Source organism: Apiospora aurea (assembly GCF_038362705.1).
Source record: "Apiospora aurea strain CBS 24483 chromosome Unknown utg000001l_segment0_segment0, whole genome shotgun sequence".
NCBI lineage: Eukaryota > Fungi > Ascomycota > Sordariomycetes > Amphisphaeriales > Apiosporaceae > Apiospora > Apiospora aurea.
Window position 1 is genome coordinate 1,235,295 of NW_027117388.1, and position 14,244 is coordinate 1,249,538.

At 53.3% G+C, this 14,244-nt stretch overlaps 4 protein-coding genes across 4 annotated transcripts; 3 read left to right on the forward strand and 1 right to left on the reverse strand.

The window, feature by feature from the left end:
• Positions 1-493: 493 nt before the first annotated feature.
• On the forward strand, positions 494-2,301 carry PG986_000393 (D-isomer specific 2-hydroxyacid dehydrogenase; the record flags this gene model as incomplete). Its single annotated transcript, XM_066836615.1, has 4 exons — positions 494-787; positions 1,106-1,862; positions 1,923-2,032; positions 2,089-2,301. 4 exons carry the CDS (start codon positions 494-496, stop codon positions 2,299-2,301), a joined length of 1,374 nt encoding a protein of 457 aa, XP_066705508.1.
• A 3,469-nt stretch (positions 2,302-5,770) lies between these two features.
• Positions 5,771-10,936, forward strand: PG986_000394 (P-loop containing nucleoside triphosphate hydrolase protein; the record flags this gene model as incomplete). Its single annotated transcript, XM_066836616.1, has 7 exons — positions 5,771-5,905; positions 5,992-6,124; positions 6,223-6,412; positions 6,471-10,323; positions 10,385-10,458; positions 10,514-10,728; positions 10,797-10,936. The coding sequence occupies 7 exons, from the start codon at positions 5,771-5,773 to the stop codon at positions 10,934-10,936; spliced, it is 4,740 nt and encodes a 1,579-aa protein (XP_066705509.1).
• Positions 10,937-11,986: 1,050 nt separating this feature from the next.
• On the forward strand, positions 11,987-12,838 carry PG986_000395 (hemoglobin and proliferation regulated protein HBR1; the record flags this gene model as incomplete). Its single annotated transcript, XM_066836617.1, has 3 exons — positions 11,987-12,172; positions 12,362-12,507; positions 12,634-12,838. 3 exons carry the CDS (start codon positions 11,987-11,989, stop codon positions 12,836-12,838), a joined length of 537 nt encoding a protein of 178 aa, XP_066705510.1.
• Positions 12,839-13,088: 250 nt separating this feature from the next.
• Positions 13,089-13,931, reverse strand: PG986_000396 (Inosine triphosphate pyrophosphatase; the record flags this gene model as incomplete). Its single annotated transcript, XM_066836618.1, has 3 exons — positions 13,089-13,197; positions 13,300-13,515; positions 13,678-13,931. The coding sequence occupies 3 exons, from the start codon at positions 13,929-13,931 to the stop codon at positions 13,089-13,091; spliced, it is 579 nt and encodes a 192-aa protein (XP_066705511.1).
• Between the last annotated feature and the right edge of the window lie 313 nt (positions 13,932-14,244).

Sequence of the window (14,244 nt, forward strand, 5' to 3'; positions counted from 1 at the left end):
CAGCGACTCTGGATACTAGCGAACCACTAGAAAGCGCCGCCGCACCAATGAAGAGGGTTGGTTCCTGTAATATTCAGCGTCGAGCTGGGTGTCGAGCGTGTCCAGGCCTGCTGGCCCGCGATTCCAGCAGCCGCTCCTGCGGTTACCTGTTACCTAACAACCCAATTTGCACCAACTTACACGTACATACGCAGCTAACCAACAAGCATCCTCTGCCCAAAAACTTTTCCACTGCCAAGGGTCCCGCTTAACTGCCTCTCCAAAGGCCGGCCGGTGTTAGTTTCATCGAACGACACACCCTCCCTTTCTGCTTGATTCTGGATGAGTCAAATACTATCTACCTACGCTTACTTTCTTTATAACCCGGAATTGCCCAGACGATATAAAATCCGAACTCACTTCTCGCTAAAGTGAATTTCGACCTCGCCAAACTGAAATTTGCTCTGGATAAACTGAAATCCCGCTCGTTCTCTTTTCTCTCTCTGTCGCCATCATGTCGCAGCCGCAGAATATCGCCATTCCCACGCGGGCGGAACGTCATAGTGTCTCGACTTCTCCCAACGCAACTTTCCATACCCCGTCGCTTGGCGCTGGCAGCCTCGGAGGAGGCATGCACGCACAGCAGGGCGCGCCTAAGCCGCTCAAGCCTTTTAACACACAGGACATCAAGATCCTCCTGTTGGAAAACGTGAACCAGAGCGGCCGTGATATCCTGACCGGCCAGGGCTACCAGGTCGAGGCTCTCAAGACCTCCCCTGCCGGAAGACCAGCTCATCGAGAAGATCAAGTAAGCTGATCCATCCCCCCGTTCCCGTCCCCGTCCCCATCTCCGCCCCTGCCTCCGTCGCCCCTGGCTCTCCTCGGCTCGTCCTGGCTTGAGAGTCCCTTCGCGCAGTCTTCCAGCTGGGGCGAGCCTCACATAACCCCGATTTGCTGTCGTTCAAGCCTATCTCCTTCGTTGCCCCTGAGTTGCGACTTGCTGCCTCTAACCAAGAGCTTCGAAAAGGGCTATAAGAGGATAAAGTCAGACAATTACATTACTACAGAATAGGCATGCTAATCACACACGTCCAGGGACGTCCACGTAATTGGTATTCGCTCCAAGACAAAGCTGACAGCAAAGGTGCTTGAGCACGCCAAGAACCTTCTTGTCGTCGGCTGCTTCTGTATCGGTACAAACCAGGTGAACCTGGAATATGCGGCGGCTCAAGGTATTGCTGTTTTCAACTCACCCTTTGCCAACTCCCGTAGTGTGGCCGAGTTAGTCATTGCCGAGATCATCACCCTGGCCCGGCAACTGGGTGACCGTTCATTGGAGATGCACCGTGGTACTTGGAACAAGGTCAGTAACAAGTGCTGGGAAATCCGTGGCAAGACCCTGGGTATCGTCGGTTATGGTCACATTGGCTCTCAGCTGTCAGTGTTGGCCGAGGCCATGGGCATGACTGTCATCTACTACGACGTTCTGAGCTTGATGGGCCTAGGCACCGCCCGGCAGGTGTCGACTCTGGACGACCTCTTGGCCGAGGCCGACTTTGTCACACTTCACGTGCCTGAACTGCCCGAGACGAAGAATATGATGTCGACGAAGCAATTCGCCAACATGAAGGACGGCTCTTACATGATCAACGCCAGCCGTGGAACCGTTGTTGACATTCCAGCGCTCGTTAATGCCATGCGCAGTGGAAAGGTTGCCGGTGCTGCCCTTGACGTCTACCCCAACGAGCCTGCTGCCAACGGTGACTACTTCAACAGCGAGCTCAACTCCTGGGGCGAGGACCTCCGCAGCTTGAACAACATCATCCTTACGCCTCATATTGGGGGCAGCACGGAAGAAGCCCAGCGGGCCATTGGTGTTGAAGGTAAGCAAAAATGCATGACCCCCAAGAAAATTCAGTATGAACTAATGGTTTTCAATCTAGTTGGCGATGCTTTGGTTCGGTACATCAACCAGGGTGTCACTATCGGCAGCGTCAACATGCCTGAAGTTACCCTGCGTTCTTTGACGCTCGACGAGCCCAACCATGCTCGCGTAAGCCTGCTCTACTGTCTACCCCCTCATGATACTATTTTACTGACTTCGAGTAGATCATCTATATCCACAAGAACATCCCGGGTGTCCTGCGCAAAGTCAACGAGGTTCTTGGCAACCACAACGTCCCGAAACAGACCAGTGATAGCAGAGGTGATGTTGCGTACTTGCTGGCCGATGTCAGCGACGTCAACACAGACGATATCAAGGATATTACAGAATCCCTGGAAGCCCTGGGCTCGCGCATCATGGTCCGCGTTCTCTACTAGGGACTTGGCCGTGAGTCTCAAGTAGTTGAGACATCCTAATATCACACATCTTCCGAATATATTCGGTTAACGGTCAGGAACAAGATTCATATACGTCTAATGATTGCAAGAACAGTTTCATATTTTGATACACAAAATCCATATTGAGGGTATTTTTAACTTCGAATATGGACCTATGCTGAGTATATGGGCGCCGAGGTCCGTTTATACTCGCCACGGGTTGATAAAAGAGGAAGTTCAGATGAACGTTGGGCCCGCTGGCCTGGGGGCATTGTAACATTCAACACATTCGGAGGGATACGGTGGTGTCTACCAAGATGGCCATGGCTTGTGACCCGACTGGTGGGCAGTGGGCAGGTTCAACAAAGAAAACGGAGAGACTTTCACTGGGGAAAGTAAACAAATGTGTCGATAGATTGCAGCATCAAGATGCATATTCAAGCCAAGCAACAAGCTGGAGCCGTCGCACTGCGTGAAGCTGCCAGCACCATCCCTGTATGGATCTTCGGGACTGCATTGGAGCACTAACAGGCCATCCCCACGAGGTTTCTCTAGAAGATTACCGTAAGGATACTAGTCCGAGTGAATGCTTCAATGCCGGGGTTGAGAATGTCTCCCGAGCTGTCCAAAAGGCCATCTGCTGCTGTAACCTGGAGGGAGCTTTCAACACAGATAAGGACCATGTGTATGGCTGCTGTTTTTGTCTTGTCCAGGGTTCGGGTTCTATGTGTAGGGGACCGGCCCCAAAACCGTTGGCGACCAAGCCAACGACCCAGAAGGCGGACGGCGAGCACGGTGCTGTTGGGATAAAGAGCCACTTTGAAACATGGGCCAAAGCGGGCAGTACTCCAGCATGAATCGTGTCTTTGTGGAAGTCGTTCCACCCACACGCACACAGACACAATTACGACAACGGCAGAACGGGTGGGAAGACGTCCCCGACTGCGTCGAGCATCAGCTCCGGGCACCTGTTGTCAATGCTCATATAGCTTATTGCTCCTGCGAAGCGATGCATGACGCCCGAAAGTCCCATGGGTTCTGCAAATGTAACATGTATATGCAGTGTGCAATACATGTCAACTGGTAAATATTGAGCTGCCGTGGAACAGTTCTCGAGCTTGGCAACGCTACCGGGCATGCTCGTTTGTAATGAGTGCCTGCCCCCTTCCACGTTGATGGTAGGTACCTAAGATTTGTCGGTGTGGCGTGCGTACCTGCTTTTAGGGGAGGTGGTGTGTGGCAGGCATTGGGATGGATGCAGGCACTTGTACCACCTCGGTACATTTGACCTACCTAACATCCATCAGGCTAATCCATTCCATCGTGCCTGGAGACGAATAGAAAGATTGTACGACCCCGACAGCGTCCTGGAGAGTTCCTAGAGTTCGTCTGCTTGAGGCTTGGGTGCGGCGACGGCGGCAGTAACACAACATCGGATAAGTGCCATCTCAAAACAGCAGCATGACTATCAAAGCCACGGCGCTTCTCTTCTTCATGTGTCTAGGCGCTGCTGAAGAGTCGGAACTCCTGGCTGCCTGGGTGCTGCTACTGTACGGCTAGCAGCTGGGCCATACCGCCTGTGTTGAACCCTGGGTTTTGGCAAGCAACAAGCACCCAAAAAGATGGGTTTCTAACCCCGCCCGCGACTTAATTAGTGCTGGTTAGAAAAGGCCACCGTCTCTTTGTTGTGCCCCCCCAACCACCATCCTGTGTCTCCCGCCTCGAAGACGTGCCTGGCTTCCTTCGACCGCCGTGAAAAGCACCAGGCGGTCTAGATATCGTCCCCGGCAAATAAACAAAGGCCGCTCCGCCAGCAAGGTACGCTACACACGGCATGCCCTCCCTTTCTCCCCCTAAATAACCGTCGTCTATGGCAATTCGACGATGTGGGTTGTTGTGGCCCGGGGGGAAGGATGTCGCCAGCGATGCCTTAGCTAATAGGGAGCCATAGCAGGAGTATTATTTACCTGCCGGCCACCTCAGCTTCATGCACGCACACGGTGTATCTGCGTACACATAGGTATTGGTATTGGCGGTGTTTAGGCGTGTGTGAAAGCTGCAGATATTCCCTGTCCCGGTCAGCTCAGCCGGCCGTCGTTGGTGCAGTGAGAGATGAGAGGTTCGAGTTTGTTGTCGTCATGTAGAGCCAGAGCCGGCATGTAATCGATCACTTTTTCTTCAAATGATACATAACGAGCCATCCAGGAGTTTCCGATTTGATTCAGCGGCCAGCCCCCCAGGCGAAGCTAACAAATAACATGATAACGTACCAGCCTCATACTTGACAGCACATATGCGGCATACCACACACGCATACGGCCCAACGACAGCCCACATAATTGCCGACTTCTTATTCCAGCCGGCCAGTTAGGTATTTGATGTATTCTCAAGCTCTGAGACGGGCTCAGCGACATATGCAGGTACTTACCTACATATCTCACTTTGCCGGTTCGCTGCCGCACATGAATGAGGGTTCGTTTGGGAGCTTGGGTGTGTGTTAGGTTGTTGTTGGATTGCAGGCCGAGCGCTCTGGCATACAGCACAACTTGCCGACCTGTTGCCTACCGTATTTCCATTGATTGATCTCACATCCCACTCCCCCATGTACCTACACATGCAGGCTCGGAAGATGACAGCTAAACCACTGCGCCAATGCTGCACTAAAACCCAATCCAGCAGTAGCACTTGGGGGTCGAGTCAATGATGTTTGAAGCACAACAACTCCGACAGTAGCAGCTCTTGTCAGTGTACTGTATAGACAAGTACTCGTGGTGTACAGAATCGACCTAGTTAGAGCAAATGCAATCCATCCACCAGACGGGCGGACCCTTTTTCGCTCCCAGGAGCGAGCCCCTGTCAGGGATTAAGGATCCCTATCCCATCCCATGGAAGTGATTGCTTGCTCCAGCTGCTCCTTATCCCCAATTTCTGGCATAGCGCTTCCTATCTACAATAACTCGCTGTGAACGCCTGCATCGACGCAAGCCTACCTGCCTACCTCTCCAACTTTTTTCTCAAGAGGGCGAAAAGGAGACAGCAACGCGTATTTGTTGTCGAGGCCGCAGCATCACCCACTATTCCCAAAGTCGAGAGCATCCCGCACGACGGCTTCTCTCTTCTCTCTTCCTCTCTCCCTCTCTCTCCCACCTCACCCCCACCCCCACTGCCCTGCTTTCTCTTGGACAGCAGCTGTAGACGCAGCTTCGTTTCACCATAGTACATAGTTTGCGTGTTCTTTCTGGGTTGTCTCCCCAACCGAAATCCCTAATCTCAAAAACCCACGCGAATGTCTTCTACTCTGGCTGCTGCTGCTGCTGCTTAACGACTGGCACCGTCCCCTCGGCCCGCTTTCCTCTCTGAATTGACGCGACACGATTTCACGACGACCACTCGCTATCCACGCCCTACCGGCTTGCCGACCCTTTTTCCTACCTAATCCAGCCAACAACCGACACGATTCGCCGGCCTAATGTCGTCTAATTTCGATGTCGGGACACGAGCCTGGCAACCCGATGCCACCGAGGGCTGGGTGGCATCCGAGGTGGTCAGCAAGCAAGTCGACGGCGGCAAGGTGACACTGGTGTTCAAGCTTGAAAATGAAGAGGTGCGTACAAGTTCGCAACAACACGGCCACAAAACCGTCTTCCAAGAAAACGAGAGAACGAGACTGACCCGCTTGTGGCCCGGCAGGAGAAAAAAATCGAGCTCTCGGTCGAGGGCTTAGAGAGCGGCAATGACCCGTTATTACCGCCGTTGATGAATCCTGCGATGCTTGAAGCCAGTGATGACCTTACGAACTTGTCCCATCTCAACGAACCCGCCGGTATGCTCCCCCTCCCAGAATCGGGCACTCTCCAGTAATTTGGCAGAACGCCAAGCTGGGGAACGCTGGGCTGGTGCTGACTTTTGGTTTCCCTCCAGTTCTGCAGGCGATTCGGCTCCGATACATACAGAAGGAGATTTATACATACAGTGGTATCGTCCTTATAGCAGCAAATCCCTTCGCGAGGGTAGATTCTCTCTATGTCCCCGGCATGGTGCAGGTCTACGCTGGCAAGCAGAGAGCGACCCAGGCGCCGCATCTCTTTGCCATTGCTGAGGAGGCTTTTGCGTGAATACACCCGCTCCATGCCCTTCCAAGCCCGTCCGGTCGACTAACGAAGCTGCAGGGACATGTTACGAGACAAGAAGAACCAGACGATTGTGGTCTCCGGAGAATCAGGAGCCGGAAAGACGGTCAGCGCAAAGTACATTATGCGGTATTTCGCTACCAGAGAATCCCCGGACAACCCATCGGGCAAGACGAAGAAGGGTGCCGATTCTATGAGTGAGACAGAGGAGCAAATTCTGGCGACCAACCCTATTATGGAAGCCTTCGGCAACGCCAAAACGACACGAAACGACAACTCGTCCCGATTCGGAAAGTACATTGAGATTATGTTCGATGAGGGCACCAACATCATCGGTGCTAAGATCCGCGTATACCTGCTTGAGCGCTCCAGATTGGTATTCCAGCCCTTGAAGGAAAGGAACTACCACATTTTTTACCAGCTTCTTGCCGGTGCCAGTGAGGCCGAGCGAAAGGAGTTCACTTTGCTGCCTGTTGATCAGTACGACTATATGAACCAGGGCAATGCCCCTGTAATCGACGGCGTCGATGACAAGGCTGAGTTTGAGGACACCAAACGGTCTCTCAGCACCATTGGAGTCGATGCTACCCAACAGCAGGGCATCTTCAGGCTCTTGGCCGGTCTGTTGCATCTCGGCAACGTGAAGATCACTGCTTCCCGTAATGACAGTGTTTTGGCACCGACGGAGCCTTCGCTGGAGATTGCCTGTGCGCTTCTCGGAATTGATGCCACCAACTTCGCGAAATGGATTGTGAAGAAGCAGCTCATCACTCGAGGAGAGAAGATTACGTCCAACCTCACGCAACAGCAAGCTGTCGTGGTCCGAGACTCCGTCGCCAAGTACATCTACTCGAGTATGTTCGACTGGCTGGTTGAGATTATCAACTACAGTCTGGCTACGGAAGAAGTGATGAACAGGGTGGTCTCCTTCATTGGTGTGCTTGATATCTACGGTTTCGAACATTTCGCAAAGAACTCGTTCGAACAGTTCTGTATCAACTACGCCAACGAGAAGCTCCAGCAGGAATTCAACGCCCACGTGTTCAAGCTTGAGCAGGAGGAGTACGTCAGGGAACAGATCGACTGGACTTTCATCGACTTTGCGGACAACCAGCCATGTATCGATCTTATCGAGAACAAGATGGGTGTTCTGTCCCTCTTGGACGAAGAGTCGCGTCTTCCTATGGGCTCGGATGAGCAGTTTGTGACCAAGTTGCACAACAACTTCGCCGGCAGTGGTGAGAAACACAAGTTCTACAAGAAACCCCGATTCGGAAAGTCCTCCTTCACTGTGTGCCATTACGCTGTGGATGTCACCTACGAATCGGAAGGCTTCATCGAGAAGAACAGAGATACTGTGCCAGACGAGCACATGGAAGTTCTGCGGGCCAGTAGCAACAAGTTCTTGGGACATGTCCTCCAAGCTGCTGCTTCGGTTCGGGAGAAGGACCTGGCCGCGTCTACGTCGGTCGCCAAGCCGGCTGCCGGTAGAAAGATCGGAGTTGCTGTTAACCGCAAGCCAACTCTTGGTGGTATCTTCCGGTCGTCGCTCATCGAGCTTATGAACACCATCAGCAACACCGATGTGCACTACATTCGTTGCATCAAGCCGAACGAGGGCAAGGAGGCCTGGAAGTTTGAAGGCCCCATGGTCCTCAGTCAGTTGAGGGCTTGTGGTGTCCTCGAGACAGTCCGCATTAGCTGTGCTGGTTACCCGACTCGTTGGACTTACGAAGAATTTGCCCTGCGTTACTACATGTTGGTCCCGTCTACTCAATGGACTGCCGAAATCCGCGAAATGGCCAACTCTATCTTGACCAAGGCCTTTGGCGAGACCGTCAAGGGGCAGGACAAGTACCAACTGGGTCTGACCAAGATCTTCTTCCGTGCTGGTATGCTTGCGTTCATGGAGAACCTGCGAACTGAGCGCCTGAACTCGTGTGCCATCATGATTCAGAAGAACCTGAAGGCCAAGTACTACCGAACCAAATACCTCGAGGCGCGTAGCGCCATAATTCGTTTTCAGGCCTTCACCAGAGCCTACATCACACGCCGGAGAGCCCAAGAGCTCAGAAAAGTCAAAGCTGCCACGTCAATCCAGCGAGTTTGGCGCGGCCAGAAGCAAAGGAAGAAGTACCTTCGCATCCGCAACAACGTCGTCCTCGCTCAAGCAGCGGCCAAGGGCTACCTTCGACGGAAAGAAATCATGGAAACCCGCGTAGGCAATGCGGTCCAGCTGATCCAGCGAGTCTGGCGACGAAGAATGCAAATGCGCGAGTGGAGAGACTACCGCCGCAAGGTGACCCTGATCCAGAGCAGGTGGCGCGGAAGGATGGCCAGAAAGGAGTACAAGCAGGTCCGCGAGGAGGCTCGCGACTTGAAGCAGATCTCCTACAAGCTGGAAAACAAGGTCGTCGAGCTGACGCAGTCCCTCGGAACCATGAAGAAGGAGAACAAGACGCTTGTCAGCCAGGTCGAGAACTACGAGAACCAGATCAAGTCCTGGAAGAACCGTCACACTGCCCTGGAGACCCGAACCAAGGAGCTGCAGGCCGAAGCCAACCAGGCCGGTATTGCCGTCGCCAAGCTGCAAGCCATGGAGGAAGACATGAAGAAGCTGCAGGTGAACTACGACGAGTCCAACTCGAACGTCAAGAGAATGCAAGAGGAAGAGCGCGAGCTGAGAGAGTCTCTGAGGAGCACCAACACCGAGCTGGAGCGGATACGCGAGGAGACGCAGGCCCACGAGAACGAGAAGCAATCGCTCCGCCAGCAGCTCAACGATCTCCAGGACCAGCTCGAGCTGGCCAGACGCGCTGGACCCATCAACGCGGAGCTCGTCAACGGCCACGCCCCTCCCCCACCCGCCAACGGCCTCATCAACCTGGTTTCGTCCAACTCCAAGAAGGCGACGAAGCGACGCAGTGTGGGCGAGGAGCCCCGGGGTATGGATCGGTTCAGTGCCGCCTTCAACCCGCGCCCCGTCTCCATGGCCGTCACTGGTGCTGGTCAGAGACAGTACCAGCCCACCGGGTTCGTCCCTGGCGTCGACAGCATCGAGATGGAATTGGAGAGCCTTCTGGCCGACGAGGATGGTCTGAACGAGGAGGTCACCATCGGCCTCATCCGCAACCTCAAGATCCCCTCGCCCAACAACAACCCTCCGCCTTCGGACAAGGAGGTCCTCTTCCCATCTTATCTTATTAACCTCGTTACTTCGGAGATGTGGAACAACGGCTTTGTCAAGGAGTCTGAGCGCTTCTTGGCCAACGTCATGCAGTCGATCCAGCAGGAGGTGATGCAGCACGACGGCGACGAGGCCATCAACCCCGGCGCCTTCTGGCTGTCCAACGTTCACGAGATGCTCTCTTTCGTCTTCCTTGCCGAGGACTGGTACGAGGCTCAGAAGACGGACAACTATGAGTATGACCGCCTACTCGAGATCGTCAAGCACGACTTGGAGAGCTTGGAGTTCAACATCTACCACACCTGGATGAAGGTGCTGAAGAAGAAGCTCAGCAAGATGATCATTCCTGCCATTATCGAGTCGCAGTCCCTGCCCGGCTTTGTCACGAATGAAAGTAATAGATTCCTCGGCAAGCTGCTGCAGACTAACTCGCAGCCGGCTTACAGCATGGACAACCTGCTCAGCCTGCTGAACAACGTCTACCGCGCCATGAAGGCCTACTACCTCGAGGACACCATCATCCTCCAGACCGTGACTGAGCTGCTCCGCCTCGTTGGTGTCACGGCCTTTAACGATCTCCTGATGCGCCGCAACTTCCTGTCGTGGAAGCGTGGTCTCCAGATCAACTACAACATCACCCGTATTGAGGAGTGGTGCAAGAGCCACGATATGCCCGAGGGTACTCTTCAGCTCGAGCACTTGATGGTAAGTCTCACACATCAACAGCTTATAAAGTTGACTTCAGCATACTAACAAGGCATTACAGCAAGCGACCAAGCTCCTGCAACTTAAGAAGGCTACGCTGAACGATATCGAGATTATCCAAGACATCTGCTGGATGTAAGTAAAGCCATTTGGGCTGTTTTACCGCGCGGTTACTAACCACCCTCTGCAGGCTGTCGCCCAACCAAATCCAGAAGCTCTTGAACCAGTATCTGGTTGCCGACTACGAGCAGCCTATCAACGGCGAGATCATGAAGGCGGTCGCTTCTCGTGTCACTGAGAAGAGCGACGTCCTCCTGCTGCAGGCTGTCGACATGGACGACTCTGGCCCATACGAGATTGCCGAGCCCCGTGTCATCACGGCATTGGAGACCTACACGCCCTCTTGTAAGTACCCTTCGCTGAGAAGCCGAAGCCCTTGTCCGTATAACGAGTTGACTAACATGATGTACTAGGGCTCCAAACTCCGAGACTGAAGCGTCTCGCAGAGATTGTGTCTGCGCAGGCCATTGCCCAGCAGGAGAAGCTGGATGATGAGTACGAAGGCGACGGTGCGCTCACTGAAGACGTCGAGGGCGAGGCCGTTGAAGCATAGGGGCCCGGCACTCGAATCCCGCGTTTCTCAGTACCGCCAGCCATCTCATTACTACTCCCACACTGACTTTGTAGTCATTCAAGGGAACCGCTAACTATTGCATGCATGCGTGTATAAGTAATTCACACGCCTGGCTGCAGTAGGGATGGGTTTTTGGGCAGGCATCGCAGTCCGTCTCTCCTTGCAGAGACTGATGATGATGTGTTTACGCAAGCGACGAGATGTCATTTGATGGATATCATGGGGAATTGAACTAGACCAAGAGACTTGCTCGGATTACAACGGATGGGCGTTATGTTGTCGCTTGATTACGCTCTCATGGGTGGACGACATAGGTGTGGTTTGATTGGAAGAGAAAAGCAAAGACGAGAAGATGGTCTATATCAGAGTAAAGAAAGACGGGCGGAAGAGGAGGGGGAGGAAGAAGAAGAAGAAGAAGAAGAGAGAACGATAGGTATGTGTATTCAAGAGGACAGACATGTAACATCGGGGAAGGGTTGTGGACGTAGACAGACGACTGTACATGAGATTATTGAGTATTGGAGATGACGACAGCGAATACGTCCGGATCTGATGGCATGGCTGATTGATTGATGTGTGCTCTACATACCTACGTATTTATTGTATTGGCGGCGGCTGCTGCAGCGAGGATTGCAGAGGTGCCACGTGACCCCACTTATTCGAAGAAAGCGTATGGAGTTTTTGTCATTTCCAAAAATCTTCACTTACAGAGGAGTCTAGATCAAAAACCTACCGCAGCTTCACAGTGCAAACAACCCACTATCTCTCTACTCTGCAGCTACTCTCTATATTGACGATTTCTGTTAACACTACCAGCCATTTCTGCTTGTCAATCCTTTCCGGTCTATTTCAACTTACGTTGGCTGCCCAGGGTATTATTCTACGCAGGCTCTTCCCTCTCACACACACACACATACAAACCAGTCAGCCATCCAACAAACAAGTGGGGCGACAGATCGTTTGCTCCAAGGAGGAAACAGAGAGGAAATAGGAGGTTCCAGGCTAGGAGATCAAAAACGAAAGACAACAATGGCTCGCACTCAGCCCAACATCATCGTCACGGGCACGCCCGGCGTCGGCAAGACGACGCATTGCGAGATGCTGGCCGAGCGCACGGGACTGCGCCACGTCTCGATCAACCAGATCGTCAAGGACAAGGAGTGCCATGAGGGCTGGGATGAGGAGTTTGGGTGCTGGATCGTGGATGAGGATAAGGTAGGGTTTTTCTCGCAGGCTGTCGCTCTTCTGTCTATTCGGCTGTGTGGCTTGATGGTTCAGGAAGGAAGGGACGGTCTGAGGGGTGTTCTTTTCCTCCCTCCTCTTGATTCACCAACCGAGCTGGAGATGGCAAGGAGAACATATAGTGACCTTCCGGTGTAAGATTTGAGCTAACCACTCTGACAGCTACTGGACGCCATGGAGGACGAGGCAAAGGTCGGCGGCTGCATCATAGATTGGCACGCGTGCGATCTGTTCCCCGAGAGCTGGATCGATCTTGTTGTGGTGTTGCGGGTGGACTCAACTACTCTTTATGACCGGTTGTCAGCACGGTAAGTTGCTTTTTCTCCTTTTGTCTTCCATCTCTTCCCTCCCTCTCCTCACTTCTACACAATATAGGGAAAAAAAGACCCAAAAGAAAACTAGTGGGTGTAAGTTATCTAACTCTCTTCGCTTAGGAAATACCCGGAGGCCAAGCTGCAGGAGAACATTGACTCGGAGATCATGCAGGTCCTGCTCCAAGAGGCGCGCGACTCGTACGACGAGCAGATGGTCGTGGAGCTGCAGAGCAACACGTCCGACGAGATGGACAGCAACGTGGACAGGATCGAGCAGTGGCTCACGCAGTGGAAAAAGGACAACGCCGAGGGTGAGAGTGCTTGAGACGGATGAATATTCACATCGGACTCTCCTTCTTCCAGGGCGCTCTCTCTTTTTAGAATTTATTGCATGAGTTTACGGCGTTACGACATGATTGATCTGTGGGCATAGTTGACAAATGGGGGTGGGTTGTTACTTTGCTTTTCTCGGAAGGATTTGGTAATTTATGAATCTTCCGTGTCCCCGACTTTTTCTTTTTTTCTTTTTTTGGTTATCGTGTGATATTCATGTCTCATTTCATTCATCACTTTTCCTACTGGCCGTCCTCCTTCATGCCCTCCTCGACCCAGGTTCGCACCTTGTCGAGCGCCCTGAACCGATGCGAGATCTTGTTCTTGGCACTTGGGTCCATCTCCGCGTACCTACAAGCGACACATGACAGTCAGAAACGAGTAAAAAGAAGAGAAGAAAGATGAACAGAATAAGGATAACCGTCTCCAGCAAGCCAATAGTTAGTTACTTACGTCTCACCCTCGTACTCAAAGATGGGATCCCAGCCGAAGTGGCCGGGCCCCCGCGCCGGCACGATCTTGCCGGGCGTCCGGCCCTGGAACAGGATGGGCTCGTGGTCCGGGCCCTTGGAGAAGGCAAAGGTGCAGACGGCCTCGGCCGACTTGTCCTCGTACGCCGCGAGCAGGTTGTTGAGGCCCTCGTGGCCGATGTGCTTCATGAACCATTTGCTGTTGTCTTTTGTCAGCTTTGCATTCTTTTCCTCATTCTCTCTCTCTCTCTCTCTCTCTCTCTCTCTCTCTCTCTCTCTCTCTCTCTCTTTTCATTTTACATATAGGTGCTCTTATGATTCTAGTGTGTGTGTGGGAAAGTGAGTCAGAGAGCCGACTTACATGTACACGCCCGGCAGACCGCCCAGCGCGTGGAAGCAGAGGCAGGTATCCTCGACCAGGACGGGCCCGCCGACCTGGCGGGCGGCGACGCGGCACTTTTCGAGCGTGACGTCCTCGATCTCGCCCTGCAGCTCGGGCAGGTCGACGGCCTGGGAGCGGACGACGATGCCGGCCGGCTCCAGGATGGCCTTGACCTCGCGCAGCTTGTTGGCGTTGCCGGTGATGAAGTTGACTTCGGGGGACGAGGCGGCCATGGTGATGTGGGTAAGGAAGTAGGTGGTGATGGGCAACGGAGGTAGATAAATCGCTTGTTTGAAAAGAGAACGCAGAGACTTGGTGGTGTTAGTTAATGTGGTAGTGGTGTCTTTCAGCTATTCGCTGTCTGATATCCAAGATCGATCGGATCGGCCTGCCTCTTTGAAAGTTCCGGTCGGCTCCGCAGATCTAGCTTCAAAATTTGTTGTGGCTACCATGGACTTGCGCGTCCTTCCTTGCTTGATCCTGGCTGTGGCGCAAGTCTATAGACTGGCCGGCCAAGGCAGACTACTGCCACTGCATTGCCAGGTA